The sequence below is a fragment of the Stomoxys calcitrans genome, chromosome 1 (genome assembly GCF_963082655.1).
Source record: "Stomoxys calcitrans chromosome 1, idStoCalc2.1, whole genome shotgun sequence".
Taxonomy (NCBI): domain Eukaryota; kingdom Metazoa; phylum Arthropoda; class Insecta; order Diptera; family Muscidae; genus Stomoxys; species Stomoxys calcitrans.
In genome coordinates, this window is record NC_081552.1 from 51,097,345 (window position 1) to 51,114,389 (window position 17,045).

Sequence of the window (17,045 nt, forward strand, 5' to 3'; positions counted from 1 at the left end):
TGTTACAAACGGAATGAAGAGATTTGAATACCCAAATTTCTTCATCCTTCACCCTCAACGATTTCAAATATTAATGAAATATCGCCACAAATCCAAAGTTTTGAAAAAAAAAATATTAAGGTTTTTTTGCAATCTATGAATTCTTTATTGTAAACTTGAAAATGCTTGTAACTCCTTAAATATATCAACTCATGATGGGAAGTGTTTTGCAATATCCTTCACTTGGTACACGTGGCAGTAAACGCAAGCCAAAAAGTATCTCAGGTGTCTGACTTCAATATATCCTCTGCTAGCTTCAGGCGAGCGTTGTGCTTTGCTGCTTTACTAATACAACTAAAGCACTTATAACAATAGGAATTCCTACGTAGTCTCCTAGAGTTTTTGGAAATGTTCTTTATAAACATCACACCACATTCCAAGCAAGTGACTTGCTCACTTATTGTATTACGTTTTTTATTCTCGGAGTGTGAGGCAATATGGGCTTTTAAGGCAGTTGAAGTCTTATAGAGTCTTCCACACACCTGGCATTCACGTTTGGGCTTCCTTGTATGTACATTATAATGATGGCGCTTAAAGAGATGTTCCGCTTGAAAAACACCTCCACATTGAGGACAAACAAATACTGTCTTGCCTTCAGCAGTCTTTTTTAGTTCCGGCAGCGATTGTGTTTGTTTGGTTATTCCGAATTTCATATCGACTGCATGCATGTGTTTCATATGAACTTTTAAGCCCTCAGTAGATTTATAGGGCTTGTCACACTCCTTGCAACAGAAGGCCTTGGGGTCACTGTGCACCATTAAATGATCGCATAATTGGCGTCGACTTTTCAGCTTACGTTTACAGCATGAAATGTAAAATTCTTTATTGGTATGTTTGAGACGGAAATGATCTTTCAATAGCTGGAAATTAGGGTAAGAAAGAGGACAACAGACACACTGTATATCGGGTAACCAAATAGCTTGAAGCTCATCAAATTTTTTGTAATCGAATATATCCACTAATGGTATCTCATCGCCATCGTTGACACCGTCACTACGCTCTTTCCCCTCATTCTTAGAGATAAACTCCGATACATCGACATTATCCACATTCTTTTGTTCCTCGTTCTCGGACATAAATTCAACATCTGATGGTATATCGTCTACTTCTATCATTGGCTGAGCAATAGAAGGTTTAATTTTCTCTTCAGAAGTCGCTTCAAGCTTTGAGACTTCTTGCTTTGATAAAAATTCAGCATCCATATGAACATCGACTATTTCTAACTTTGTCTGATCAACACAAGGTTGTATATCTTCTAGAAAGTTCGCTTCAAACTTTGACACTTCGAAACTAATTTGAGTCTCGTCCTCAGCCGAATGTATAATAAGGGACAGCGCCTTTTTATCAGCTGCATTTTTCAGTTTTTCATTGTTTCCCAAGTCAACATCGTCTTCATCAGCACACTTCTCCACCGAAACTACTAATTCTGTTGTATTCAGATATATTTGACACTTTTGGACTAACTCTTGAAACATATAAAATTCCCATATTTTACTCTGGCACTCTTTGCAGATGGTCTTAAGATGGCAGGCCTTAGTCATGTCCACAATCTAAAAGAATTCAAAATTGTTGGGTTGGAATACAATCGTTCAATTTCAGTTTTCATCTACCTTTGGGTGAAAATATTCCGAAATCAGATCATGCCACCTATTGCCTGTGCCACTTAAATCAAAGAGTTCATAAAAATCTCCCTTTGATTCGAGACACAAACGACATTTTTTCAATGTGGAAGCCATTTTTGATGTTTATGGTAAAATTCGAGATTTTCGGCAGATTGGGAATCTGTGGCTTGAAAAGATAGAACAAATATTGAACAAGTGTAAGTGTATGTTTTTTTATTTACAATAAAGAGAAACAAGGCAGTGAGCATTGCAGAAGACAACGGGTGTAGAATTCTGGTGCTCTACTGATCTATTATGTATGCATATACATTTCTGTACCCCTACTGAAAGCTTATTCGCATACATAACTGGAAGTAGAAAGAGTAGATGTTATAGTTTCACTTGAATCTACCATGGAGTTTGTTCGCTAGCTCGGGTCGTAGAGCCATTTTTCCCATTCATGGAAATTTCCCGGCATTATGAAATAAGGCCCCAAAAATGGGGCTTTATTTCATAATAAAATAAGACCCCAAAATTAACAAGTAAAAAGGCGTTAAGTTCGGCCGGGCCGAACTTTGGATACCCACCACCTCGGGTATATATGTAAAGCACTTTTCATCAAAATCCAGTGAAATTTACATACCTTACTCCAATAGCAGTTATATCGAAATATGATCCGATTTGGACCATATACTAATAAGTACAAGTCAATGTTCAATTATGTTTAACAAAATATTGGTCTTTTTAGTAGCTATATCTAAAAATAAACCGATCTGAACCATATACAACATGGATGTCGAAAAGCCTAACATAAGTCAATGTGTCAAATTTCAGTTAAATCGGATTATAAATGCGTCTTTTTCGGGACCAAGACTTTAAATCGAGATATCGGTCTATATGGCAGCTATATCCAAATCTTGATCGATCTGAGTGAAATTGAAAAAGTATGTCGAAGGGCCCAACACAACTCACTGTTCCAAATTGCGGCGACATCGGACAATAAATGCGCTTTTTCTGGCCCCAAAACCTAAAACCGATAAATCGGTCTATATGGCAGCTATATCCAAATCTTGACCGATCTGTACCATAATGTAGAACTATGTCAAGGGATTTAACCTAACTCAGTGTCCCAAATTTCGGCGACATCGGACAATAAATGCGCCTTGTATGGGCCTAAGACCCTCAATCGAAGGATTGGTCTATATGACAGCTATATCCAAATCTGCACCGATCTGAGCCAAATTGACAAAGGATGTCGAAGGGCCAAATATAACTCACTGTCCCAAATTTCGGCGATATCGGATAATAAATGCGTCTTTTATGGGCAAAAACCCTTTAATCGAGAGATCGGTCTATATGGCAGCTATATCCAAATCTGAACCGATCTGGGCCAAATTAGCGAAGGATATCGAAGGGCATAACATAACTCACTGTCTCAAATTTCAGCAAAATCGGATAATAAATTTGGCTTTTATGGGCCTAAGACCCTAAATCTAAGGATCGGTCTATTTGGCAGCTATATCCAAATCTGGACCGATCTGGGCGAAATTGACGGAGGATGTCGAAGGGCCTAACACAACTCACTGTCCCAAATTTCAGCAAAATCGGATAATAAATGTGGCTTTTATGGGCCAAAGACCCTAAATCGGCGGATCGGTCTATATGGGGGCTATATCAAGATATAGTCCGATATAGCTCATCTTCGAACTTAACCTGCTTATGAACAAAAAAATACTCTGTGCAAAATTTCAGCTCAATATCTCTATTTTTGAAGACTGTCACGTGATTTCAACAGACAGACGGACGGACATGTCTAGATCGTCTTAGACGCTGATCAAGAATATATATACTTTATAGGGTCGGAAATGGATATTTCGATGTGTTGCAAACGGAATGACAAAATGAATATACGGAATGACAAAATGAATATATAAAAATTAAATAAGGCGGCAGCGAAGTGAGGCAACATCCCAATCGAAAATCAAACAAAGCCCCAAGTATGGGGACTTATTGCATAGTGAAATAAAGCCCTAATTTGAAAAATTAAATAATGCCTCAATGAAATTTAGAATTAAATAAATGTTTTGAAAACTGTTTTATTCGGCAAGGAAAATAAGTTATTTCAAAATTAATTCTTAACAATTCTAGCTCATAACAAACCAATATCCTGAGTAAAAAAAAAGTTGATATGATCTGATCCAATTATATCTGGCATCCGATATAATTGGATCCCAAAATGGTAATACATAATTGGATCTAATTGTATCAAATTCGATTTAATTGGATATAATTGTATCTCAAATTTGTCCCAGATATAAACAGATCCAATTATATATAATAATATATAATTGGATCTTAAATTAAAAACAAATTGCCGTTGTTTTTACATTTAAATATTGTTGTATTTTTATTAATCTCTTATTGTTTACCATATCTCCATATTAGTGATAACTTTACTTCTTGCCGCCAGTGGGGTTTGAACATGGGTCCTCTCGTTTGCTAGTCACATTAGATACCAACTTCACCAACCACTTGTTTATAAAGTGCACAGCTAAAAGTAAACAAATACAATTGGTCTATTTTTAGAACAAACAACATCGTCTTTTGCTCCCTTCGATACAACTTATTTATTGCCTACTCTTGAAAAATATTTATGAATTTGAGTTTACTTTTTGTGCTTGGGTTGCATTCACACCCAACATATCGTTCATAAAAAAATTGTATATTTTTTATCCAATTTCGACGAAATTTGAAACAGTGAGTTTTGATAGAACCTTACACCTTTGCAGGTGGTCCAAATCGGACCATATTTGGATATAGCTTCCATATAGACGGATCTCCCAAAATAGAGTTTTGAGTCTATAAAAGAGGCTTATTTCATCCGATTTCGACGAAACTTGAAACAGTGAGTTTTAGTAGACCTCTACACTCCTTTGTCGAATGTGGTCCAGTTCGGACCATTTTGGATAGTGCTGGTTCAGACCAATCTCTATTCTCCATGGGTAAATGACTGTTGGGTATTACCCCATCGAAAAATATTTTTTTTTAATCTGTCAAACCAAAGAGATTCTGAATTAGTTTCTAAAAACAGATGTTATTTCTGCTAAATTCATGAAAAGCATTTTAGTTATTGAATTTTTAAAAAGGACCTAACATACAACAACTTCGGCATCAATCCTTGCTCTGTAGGAGTTGAGGCGGCTGCATCTGCCGGAACGTAATTGAGCCAGAACTATTCTGGTTTGCCGGGGGAGGCCAATTTCTTCAGGTGCAATGGCAGGCGGTCGTTCTTCAAGGACTACATTCACCCGGTAGCCATTTACCGCAATTGCTACCGTGTCTGCATGAATGTTGTTTAGACCTGCTTGGTATACCGCTTGATCTAGAGGTTCTCTCTTGTAGCGCTGAACCTCACGCTCTAGATCATGTAGATCCACCTTAAGGCTTGTGGGCGGTGGATATCTATCCACAAGATGATGATTTGGATGGTCTCTGCGATAACAGCCCAAAAGGTATTGCATAGACAGCATGTAGTTATGTCTTCGCACTGATAGGATCTTTTTCTCCTGATGGAGGTGGTCCACATGAGAACGCCCTCCGTCGCAGTTCGAAGGGCGGCATTCTGACAGATCCACTGCGTGTCACAAAGTTGACGAGACCACACTGGCGCTGCATAACTTATCACAGACCGGCCAATTGCTATGTACGTGGTCAACAAGGTTTCTTTGTCTGCACCCCAAGTGCTTCCAGCAAGTGACTTGAGGACCTTGTTTCTACTTTTGACTTTATCGCAGATTGCTGTGTTATGTGGGGAGAATATGTTAGAGCTGCCAAATGTAACGCCAAGTATTTTGGGACACTTGATGGTCGGAATCATTTCTCCATCGACCATCACAGTCAGCTCAGTATTCAACTCACGCGCATTTCTAGTGAACAATGTGGCTGAAGATTTGGTGGCGGATATCTTCAGATTTCTAGCAGCGAAAGATGAGGCAAGTTCGTTGAGGTAGACGTTCAATCTATCGCAGATGTCATCAATGGGTGGGGGGCCTGATGCCATGATCGTACAATCGTCCGCATATGATACGATCTCTATGCCGTCTGAAGGGGGTGTAATGGAGGATAGGTAGAGGTTTAACAGTGCCTGGATTTTAACACCTTGGGGAAATCCCTGTTTCACTCTACGGTACTTCGACTTCTTATCTCTAAATTCCACAAATGACTGGCGACCACACAGATAATTCGCGACCCAGCGTTTCAAGCGTGACTGGAGCGACGTGTTGGCGATGTCCTCGAATAATTTGGCATGGCTAATCGTGTCGAATGCCTTCGATAGATCCAGTGCCACGAAGACCGTCCTATCACATGGCCTGGGCTGATTGAAGCCACGGCAAATGTGTGCGGTGATGGCATGCAAAGCTGTTGTTGTGCTGTACAGTCTTCGAAATCCATGTCGATGCTCGGCGAATGGAAATTCTCCTACGAGGCTCGGAAGGAGTAATGTCTCAAGCGTCTTTGCCACTGGTGAGAGAAGGGAGATCGGTCTGTACAACTCCCCCAAACTCAGATCTTTTCCAGGCTTCAGTAGCGGGATCACTCTGTCCATTTTCCATACATCGGGAACTATAAGAGTGTTCAAAGACAGGTTGAGGACACTAGTAAGGTTCTCAACTCCAGGTGAATCCAGATGATTTGTCACCACGGATGACATTCGTAACTTCGCCCACGGTAAATTGTGATGGCTGTTCATCGGATCGAAGACCACGAATACGGCAAGTGGCTCTCCTCCTTGCCCTGCCTGTCTCGGGATGCACAATAAATTGACGGTTGAACAACCTGGCGCATCTCTTAGATCAGTCACGGTTATTTCGCCAAAAGTGACTGAGGTCCTGTCATCCCGTCTACCGGGGTTCGAGAGTGACTGAACAGTAGACCACACTTTGCCTACACCGGTACCTAAGTTACATTGCTCCAAGTGTTCCTGTTCGTTGACTACCCTGCTTATTTCCAGATTCAGCTCGTTGATTCTGGGGTTAGTGGGGTCCATACCACGAATCCTATCACGCTCGTCTGCGAGTATCACTGCTTGCGCTGGGAAATTGGGCTGCACTTGGGGTATTCGACCGGCTGGTATAAAGCGAGCGGCTGCTGCGCTAATGATGTCTCGGAATTTCCTCTCGGCACCTAGCACATCAGAGGGGGGTGGCAGTTCACTGAAGCGGCGATTGGTATACTCTCTGAAACCAGTCCAATCGGCCTTCTTATGATTGATAAACGTCCGGCGCTCAGAGATTATGAAGTCGGGTGGTCGATCGATGGTGAGAATTATGGGGAGGTGGTCTGACCCCAAAGAGATGACGGCTTGCCAGGATATGTCACTCAGGAGATCAGTGGTTGGTGTGTATTGCTATCTCTAGCTTTCCTTCTCCGTTTGCAAAGAAAATCTCCGATCATTGAGCTCGTCTCGAAAGAGAAACGAAACAAAAATAGTTATATCATTTTTTAAGTTTTTTGCCTGTTAGGGCGAGATCATTAAATTTTACAATTTTTGTTTGTTTCTCTTTCGAGACGAGCTCAATGATCGGTGATGCAAATGGAAAAGGAAAGCCAACGATAGCAACACACACCAACCACTATGGGACGCGTTTCGTCTTTGGTTAGAAGGCTTTTCAACCATATTAGGGTGTGATGGCTTCAAGGGTCGTGCGTTGGTATGTTGTATTTGAATCGTATTTAATTGCGAAAGCGCATCTACGATACAATTACCACATTAACCAAGTTCGACAACCCTGCTTATTAGCTGTACTTTTCCAATGCATTTATTTTTGTGTAATGGCAGACTTTCTGTCTGTGGTAGACGGAGAAGCTGGATAAGATTTGCAATGGTTAAGAGGACCAAGGGGAAGAAGGGGAGTGTAAGAGGTGGGGGGACGTCGGATGGTGGCATTAGCACCGATTCGTCGGTGGCTCGTGCTGGAATGATGTGGAAGGAGTCGGTGGACTTGTTGTCCAGTGAGAGTTGAGGCGAGGATGGGAAGCGCCTGAAACTGGGTTCGCCTGGTGTGCCGGTTGCCAAGGGGGGGAAGGTGGTGGCAGGTGGTGAATTGCCATCTGGCAGTCGGAGGACGACGACAGCTGGTGTTGCCAGTGAAGGTGGGGGGCCATCGAGTCTGAGGAAGGCAGAGCAGCGGGAAAGTATGGCTCGCAGGCGGGTGTTTGCACCGTTGGGGAGGCAAGGGGTCACAGTAGGGGAGATGAAGGAGGTGACAGATGCCTTGGTGGGTACGGTGTATGAGGCTGGGGTGAGTGGGAGTATGATGCTGGAAAACGAGGCGATTAAGGGGAAGTTGTCGGCGTTCGAGGCGATGGCTGGTCGCGACGCGTTGGTGGGGGGGCGTCCGCCTGTTGCCCCCGCTGTGAACGCGCTAAGCCGGTGGAGACGTGGTCGGTGGTGGTGAAGGGCAAGGCGAAGGCGGTGACAAGATCGGCGGAGGTTGTCAAGAAGGTGGTAGAGGAGGTGGGCCCCACACTTGGTGTGAGGGTTCACGGTGTCCGGCCGATTCGGGATGGCGGGCCGGTTATCCGCACCCCGTCGGTGGCTGAGAGGGAGCGGATATGCTGCTGCCATAACTCCTGATGAGTTCATCGCAGAGTTGTACTCCCTCAACCTGAAGGCGACGATGAGCGAGGAGGTGTATCGTCGGTCGGTGCGTCTGGCTTCCGCGCCTTGGAAGCCGGAGGGTAGCACTGCCAATTTCACCCTGGAGTGCACTCCAAGGGTGTCAGATAAGTTGTGCGAGGAGGGCGTGTATGCGAAGTGGTTCCGCTTCATCACCCGGATGCAGCATGCGGTTTTCGCACGCCATCGGTTCATGGGTTTCGACCCTGCCGCACGCAGGGTGATGTTTGTCGCCGTTGTGGACTGGGCGGACATGTGGCTTCGGCGTGTCCGAACCCCGTGCATTGTAGAAATTGTGCGCTTAAGGGGTTGCCGGTGGATCACATGATGATCTCCGCGGCCTGTCCAATTTATGCTGGTTTGGCGGCTAGGGCGAACGCTATGCTAAGGATCGTCATGGAAATTAAATTTTTTCAATTTAATTGCCAGCGGTCTAGAGCGGTTACGCAGAAGTTGGGTCATGTCATGCGCAGCACTGGTTGCTCGGTCGAGCTGGTACAAGAACCGTATGTAGTGGATGGTAGTGTTGTAGGATTGCCGGGGGGATGTGAGTCTTTACTGACAGCGGGGGTGACTCTGCGATAATTGTACATGACAGCGACATCGACTGTACGGTGGTTAGCCAGTGGGGAGTCTGCATTTGTGAAGAAGGGCGGTATGGTAAGATGTTCTTGGCTAGCATCTATTGTAGGTTTAGCGTCGACTTGGAGCCCTATCTTGGATATATGGATACGGTGCTACTACTTGCGAATAGCAATCCGCTCATCCTAAGTTTAGACGCCAACGCAACCTCCCCGATGTGGTTCTCGAAAATGACCCAGCACTCGGTCATGAGAATCGCCATCGTGGGCAGTTGCTCGGCGAATGATTGACTTTGAATGACGTTGGTGTGTTGAACATACCGAGCCCGAAGTATACCTTTGATGGGCCTTCAGGCGTTAGTGACATTGAAGTTATGGCTGCAAATTGGGCAGCATTTACTGCTTACCAGTTTAGGTGGAGGGTTTGTGACGAATGGGGCTCAAGTGACCATAATCCGATTGAGGTTATGGGCTCTTCCAGGGATCGACGGACTCGGGTTATGACTGAACGATCCAGGTGCTGGAAAGATCGAGACGTGAACTGGGACTTGTATGTGGAAAGTTTTGGGGAGACTGCATCAGCGTTGTCTTTAGATGACTTTAGGGCACTGACCGTAGATGACCAAATTGCTAAGGTAGACGAGTGGATGAGCGCGGTGAATGATGCGCTCCTAGGCAAACGTCTAAAGGCGAAACCAAGTAAGGTCAAGTGGTGGACCCGTGAGCTGGAAATAATGCGGCAGAACGTCAGGCGTCTGAGAAAGCGATTCCAAAGAGCCAGAAGTTCCAATGCTGAGGATCTTGTCGCACACCGAAACGACTACCTTAGCAATTTGAGGACGTACAAGCAACTGTTGATTAGGAGCAAGGAAGATCACTTTAGGAGATTTGTACAGGACAACAGAGATGATCCATGGGGCAAGGTATACCGCGTGTGCCTGCGCGGTGGGCAACAGGGTTCTAGTCCATGTGCAGAAATGTGTGAGAGAATCGAGCGCCAAATATATCCTTGGCATATTTGTCTATTTCAAAGGCGCGTTTGATTACCTATCATGGCGTAGTGTACTCACGAGGTTAGGCGAAATAGGTTGTCGGGAACTTTCTCTCTGGCGTAGTTACTCCGTGATAGAAGAGCTTGCGTGGTTGGTGCTAACGATACGGTTTGGAAGGATATTCAGCGTGGCTGCCCTCAGGGCTCCATCTGTGTTCCATATATATGGAACCTCATGATGGATCCCCTGCTGGGACGTCTCGCTGAGTCCTTTAAAATCAGCGCATATGCGCATGACCTGCTCATCCTGGTAGAAGGAGATTCCAGACTTGCTCTGGAAACTCGTGTTGAGATTGCAATGGGCATTGAGCGCGAATGGAGCGATCGTGTTGGTGTTGACGTCGCGGACAAAACCGTGACAATGCTGCTCAAGGGCATCTTGTCGCGGAATCGTCCACCCACGATTCGATCTGTTAATATCTGGGAGTGACTGTTTTGGAGAGAATGAGTTTCCTGGTCCATTTGGATCGGGTGAAGAAGAAGATGACTGGAGTAGCCGGTATGGTTAAGCGTGTTCTGAGAAGCGATTGGGGTCTTAGTCGTCGCGCTGTTCGGTCCATATATGGTGGTCTATTTGTTGCTTGCGCAACTTATAGCGCGCCTATATGGCACGGAGTTGCTGTGACTGTCTTAGGACGAAAGAAGATCCTCTCTTGTCAGAGGGTGGCAATTGCTTGGCTGTGTGTAGGACTGTTTCGGCAGATGCACTACAGGTATTGCTTGGCGCGCCCCCGCTTGATTTACTCGTGAGTTACATGGCCATTTTGTATAGTGTGAAAAAGGAAATTCCATTAGTGCGTGAGGATTGGCTCACCGCTTTCGAGCTTGCAGATGAGGATGTTAGGCTGCTCAAGGCACTCTTTTTGGAGCGTCTTGATGATAGGTGGAGAACTAGAGGGACGAACAGTGACAATGGTCGAGTGACTTACCAATTTGTTCGTGACGCGACGTTCGTACGAGACCGCCCGGACTTTGGCTTCAGCCTAAGTCTGGGCTTCATACTGATGGGACATGGTTCCTTTAATGCATTTTTGCATCAGAAGAACTTGTCCGCGACTGATTTGTGCGACTGTGGAAGACCTGAGGACTGGAGGCATGTACTGACAGGATGCCCGTACTATGCAGACATTAGAGATTTAGGAGCGAGGTGGTGTGGGATTTCAGTAGGGCCCTTGAGGACGAGACGACTGTTGCAAGGTTGGCCACCTTTTCCCAGGAAGTATTTCTTAGGAGGCGGACTAGACATAGTGGAGGGATGAATACACGCTAGTTATCCATAACGAGGTGTTGCTGTACTGGCGCGACCGTGTGATTTAGCGCATGATGTGGCCTGGCACCTGCCTTGCCCATGTTGATGCAGCGGCATTTGCCCATTCTTGGTTCCCTTAGCTGTTGTGGTTGTGTTCAGTCACCCGTGAGGGTGGCCGCGTTGATTGTGAAGTCCCTTGTTGATGCTGATATATGTGGCGTAGCCCGTGAGGCCTGCCACGTCCTGTTTGTGTATATTGTCCAGTTGTATATTTGATGCCTACTTTTGTATGCTGGCTTGAGGTCGGCTTAGGGCGATTCTTCTCATCCAGGTGACCAGTCCGGAACTGTTTGGGTTTCAACTGGTAGTAGTCTTTTAAAGCTACGAAGTCTGACCGGAGACTTTAATCTGGTACCACGGGTGTCAGGAGCCCCTGGAACTATGGTTCCAGCCTGACAATGGTGAGGCCCCAGTGGGGAGCAACGTGGTGGCTGTGGTACCCTAATCGCGGGTAGAGCATAAGCTCGGCGTGGAGTTGCATTTTCAACCGGGTGCCGTGACCCATAGATCGGAAGGAGTTTTAGGTAGTGCTCCGCTCCTAACCAAGGAGGTGAACACGTCCAAATACGTGGGATCAAATTGGTACTTATGTGTGGGTTACCACATGTGGGGGCGTTGGTAGACGCATTGTATTCACCCTTGGGGCTCGCAGGTTTGGGGCGTGATGGCAGGTATCTGCGTTAAACACGACATTCGTGTCTAGTAAATCCTTACGAGGTCTGATCGGAGTCCATAATCTGGTACCACGGAATTCGAGAGCCCCTGGGATTTCGATCCCAGCCCGACTATGGTGAGACCCCAGTGGGGAGTAACGTGGTGGCTGTGGTTGGACCCAAATCGCGGGTAGATCGCAAGCTCGATGTGGAGTTGCATTGCAACCGGGTGCCGTGACCCATAGATCGGAAGGAGTTTTAGATAGTGCTCCGCCCCTAACCAAGGGGGAGGACACGCCCAAACAGCGTGAATTCGAATTGGTACCCATTCATAGCTGAGGCTATGTGTGGGCCATTGGTGGGCGCATTATATTCACCCGGGATTGAGTCATGCAGGATTAGGCTAACGCGGCAGGTGCCTGCATTAAATACCATTGGGACTTGTCTAGTAAATCTCCCCCACGGGGGACCACTTAGGTGAAAAGTATATTATAGCTCTTCACTGCGATTCGAAGTGAAATATTAAAACTTTCTCGGATACTATTCTTATTGTTTAGGAATGGTCCTTTACAAATGATAATCTGGGTGATAAAATGTTGAAAGTTTGCCCCTGTTCCTTAGTGGAATGTTCATGGCCAAAATTTTCATTTGTATGTCGTGTTTCTTAACATTCAGTAGTTCTGCTAATTACACGGGTTGGGTAGAAATTGGATGACGTTGCAAGAATGGGCGACCAGTCCGGAACTGTTTGGAGTTCAATTGGAAGTAGAGGAGGAGGGCTACCTGGTCTGACCAGAGCCCTTAATCTGGTACTACGGGAGTCAGGAGCCCCTAGAATCTCGGTAGCAGTCTGACTAATGGTAAGGCCACAGTTGGAAGCAACGTGGTGGCTGTGGTTTTTCACCTAAAAACGCAGGAAGGGCATTTCGATGCTCAGTGTGAAGTTGCTTGTACTCAACCGGGTGCCGTGACCCATAAAACGGCAAGAGTTTGGATAGTGCTCTGCTCCCAACCAAGGGGTAGGACATGTCCAAACAATGTGAACTCGAATTGGTACTCATGCTAGCTTCGGCTGTGTATGGGGGCGTTGGTCGACTGAATTCACCCGGGGTTAGAGCCCTGCAGGATTAAACCAACATTGCAGGTGCCTGCATAAAACACCATAAGGACTGGTCTAGTAAATCTAACAGGATTTTACTCTCGTTTGACCCTGTGGCTTAATGGAATGTTCAGGGACAAATTTGCTATTTACACTTAAAAAATTTGAAAACTAGTTAAAACGTGTACGCTTGCATTCAGCACGAACTAGCTCGTCGGACATGGGTGGATTCTTTAGTGACTATGTGAGGCAAAGTCCGCGGTAATACTGTACTGTAGCCCTTGACCATCCTAACCTTTCCATGCTACAGCAGTCAAATCAAAATCAATATTTTTCTATAGCCCCCGAATGGAACGATTATACCGCAACTTACCCCATAAATGTCTTAGATCAGTCCATTGTCCGTCTTGCTCACCTAACTACCATCATTACACACACTCAAAAATGAAAATTTAATTTCCATTTCAATTTATTCTTTCATATTTCACATTGTCTTTCATCACTTAATCTAGTTGTTAATAAATACAAATCTACGCTCATATTCTATTCTTATACAATTATACAAAATCTCTCTAAAGGGTACACGATCCCTTCAATTTTTGTCTTGTCTTTCTCTTATTAATTTTGTTTTATATGCCTCTTAACTTATTTACTTTAATTGGCTATGACAGTATATTTGTTCTACTAGCCGAACGTAGAATAGCGTTCCAAGCGCCTCGATCTTTTCCGTTCATTCTAAAATCTCTTACTCCAAGTTTCGGGGTGTCTCCCACCACTTGATCTTTCCATCGGGCTTTTGGTCTTCCCGGTTTGCGTGTACCACCGTGTTTGCCTTCAAAAGACTTCTTTGCTGGAGCTTCTTCATCCATTCTGACAACATGACCTAGGCAACGCAGCCGTTGTATTTTGATGCGTGTAGCTATGCTATCGTCGTCAAACAGATCATACAGCTTGTGGTTCATACGTCGCCTATATTCTCCATTACCGCAAACTGGTCCATATATTTTACGAAGAATCTTTCTCTCAAATACTCCAAGCACTGCCTCACCTGCTTTCACAAGTACCCATGCTTCAGAACCATATAACAGCACGAGTAGTATCAGTGTCTTGTATAGTGTAATCTTCGTCTGTCGAGAGGTGGCCTTGTTTATAAACTGCTTGCCTAGTCCAAAGTAGCATCTGTTTGCCAGTATTATTCTTTGCTTAATCTCAAAACTGGTGTCATTCGTTTCAGTTACGGCAGTGCCGAGGTAGATAAAGTCACTGACTGTCTCCAAGTTGTGGTTCCCATCTTTCTCCATTTTCTTTATCTGTTCCGTTGTGCAAGGCTTTTTGGCAGTTGAAACCATCCATTTCGTCTTATCTCCATTTACTACCAGACCTATTTTCACTGACTCTCTTTCGATTCTTTCAAAGGCTGCAGTTACTACTTCCGGTGACCGACCTATGATATCGATGTCGTCGGCATAGGCGGGTAGCATGTGTTCTCTTGTGATTATTCACATGTGCATCTCGTATAATCTTCTCCAGCAGAATATTAAAGAGAACACACGATAGGCTGTCTCCTTGTCTGAATCCTCGTTTGGTATTAAATGGTTCGGAGAGATTCTTTTATATTTTTACTGAGGAACGCGTATCAGGGATACCAAACTCAGACATGGCTTGAAATACCTTTGAACGTAAAGGTGTATTGAAGGCGGCTTTGTAGTCAACAAAGAGATGGTAGGTCTTGATTTGTCCTTCTCGGGTCTTTTCCAGGATTTGGCGCAGTGTGAATATCTGGTCTAGGGTGGATTTACCCGGACTAAAGCCGCATTGATAGGGGCCAATTATCTCATTGCCTTTAGGTTTTACACGAGTGAAGTATGCCGCTGCCATTTGTTGTGTTTGCAGCTTTTCAATGTCCAGCTTCCGTGCAGTGTCAGATCGTACTTTCCTTCCCATGTTCAAATGGGTGCGAACCATTGCTGCAACAAAGTAATCTATATTCGCTCCACAGATCGATCGTACATCTAACACGCTGGATGAATGCCTTCCATATATCACAACGTGATCAATTTGGTTCCTCGTGTTTTGATCGGGTGACAGCCACGTGGCTTTGTAAATATTTTTATGTTGATATCTGGTGCTTCTAACTACCATGTTTTTTGCCGCGGCGAAATCTGTCAGCCTTAACCCATTACTGGACGTTATCTCGTGGAGGCTAAGCTTTCCGACTGTTGGACCAAAAATGTCTTCCTTTCGTATCTTTGCATTAAATTCTCCCAGAACGATTTTAATATCATGGGCGGGGCAGCGGTCATATTCTCTCTCTAGGCGCTCGTAGAAAATATACATTGTCTTCCGTCGGGGCATGGGCACAAATATGCTGAAGTTGAAGAATTTCACATTTATGCGGATTGTGGCTAGCCTCTCATCCACCGGAGTAAAGCTGGAGACAAGGTGTTTCAGTCTCCGACTAACCACAAATCCACAGCCAAATGCATGCCTTGTGTTATGGCAGCTATAGTATAGTTCGTCACCGTTTGGTGTTGTAGTGACGCCATTCTCAGTCCATCGCACTTTCTGTAAGGCGGTATTATCTGCCTTGTACTTCTCTAATACATCCGCCAGCGCGTATACTACACCTTCTCTATAAAAAGTGCGGACATTCCAGGTGCAGATCCGCAAATCATGGTCCTTTATTTCGTTTTCGTGGGTCGTCAACGTTGGGGGGGTCCGTTTTACTATTCCTTTGTTTCTCATAGTAGTTCCCAGTTTTCCGGGGGCGGGTTGCTGGCCCAGCGCCCCAACCGCATTGGTTTTGTGGGATTGCACAAATGTGGCGAGCCGCTTGCCCGCTTGCTCCAAGATCCGACGTTCGCCGCCAGCCGCCCCTAACCAGGGAACGGACACTGATGTTGGCCATTGGTTATTTGAAGGCGCCAATAACTGGCCTTGTCATCTCGAGTATGATTGGCACTCAGTATTTAATTAAGAGCCAGTGTCACCTGACTCCTCACTGAGACTCTCCTCTCCAGATCGTTCTGGGCCACCTTTAAGAAGGATATCGAAGGGCTTAACACAACTCACAGATCTAAATTTCAGCGGAATAGGACAAAAAATGCGCCTTTAATGGGTCTAAGACCTTAAATCGAAAAATCGGTAGTTATGGCCGCTATGTCCAAATCTGGACCGATCTGGGCCTAATTGAGAAAATATGTCGAAGAGCCTAGCACAACTCACTGTCCTAAATTTTAGCGGAATCGTATAAAATATGCGAGAGATCGGTCTATATGGCAGCTATATCAAAATATGGACCGATATGGGTCAAATTAAAAAAGATGTCAAAGGGCCAAACACAATTCACTGTCCCAAATTTCAGCGAAATCGGATAATAAATGCTCCTTTTAGGCCCAAAAGCTAACGTCGAGAGATCGGTCTATATTGCAGCTATATCCAAATCTGGACCGATCTGGGCCAAATTGAAGAAGGATGTCAAGTGGCCTAACACAACTCACTGTCTCAAATTTCAGCAAAATCGGATACTAATGTGGAGGTTAGGGACCTAAGACCTTAAATCGGCAGATCGGTTTATATGGGGGCTATATTAAGACATAGTCCGATATGGCCCATATCCGAATTTAACCCGCCTATTAACAAAAAAGGAATCTGTGCAATGTTTCAACTCTATTTTTAAAGACTGTAGCGTGATTTCAACAGACGGACGGACATGGCTAGATCGTCTTAGATTTTTATAACGATCAAGAATATATAAACAAATGGATAATTCGATTTGTTGCAAACGTAATGACAAAATGAATATACCCCCATCCTTCGGCGGTGGGGATAAAAAACAAGTAAAAGTGTACTAAGTTCGGCCGGGCCGAATATTGGAACCCACCACCATGGATTCTGCTAAAAATTTATACAAAATAAATTTAGTTAAAGGGCATAATTATTTTCTACATTTTACATTTATTTTCTACATTTTTTCTACAGGCTTAAAGCTTCTAGGAACCGAATAAGATGGATCGGGAGACCGATTTACATG

The 17,045-nt window shown here is 44.6% G+C and overlaps 1 protein-coding gene across 1 annotated transcript in view; it reads right to left on the reverse strand.

Moving 5' to 3' along the window:
* Positions 1–249: 249 nt before the first annotated feature.
* The window catches only part of LOC106093470 (zinc finger protein 136-like), an 84,579-nt gene continuing 67,783 nt past the window's right edge, over positions 250–17,045 (reverse strand). The window contains exons 3-4 of the mRNA XM_059366406.1: positions 1,650–1,827; positions 250–1,589 (exon numbers count right to left, since the gene is read on the reverse strand). Of these exons, the coding sequence (XP_059222389.1) occupies positions 261–1,589; positions 1,650–1,775 (1,455 nt within the window). The 5' untranslated portion in view covers positions 1,776–1,827 and the 3' untranslated portion in view covers positions 250–260. The remainder of the gene's footprint in view (positions 1,590–1,649; positions 1,828–17,045) is intronic.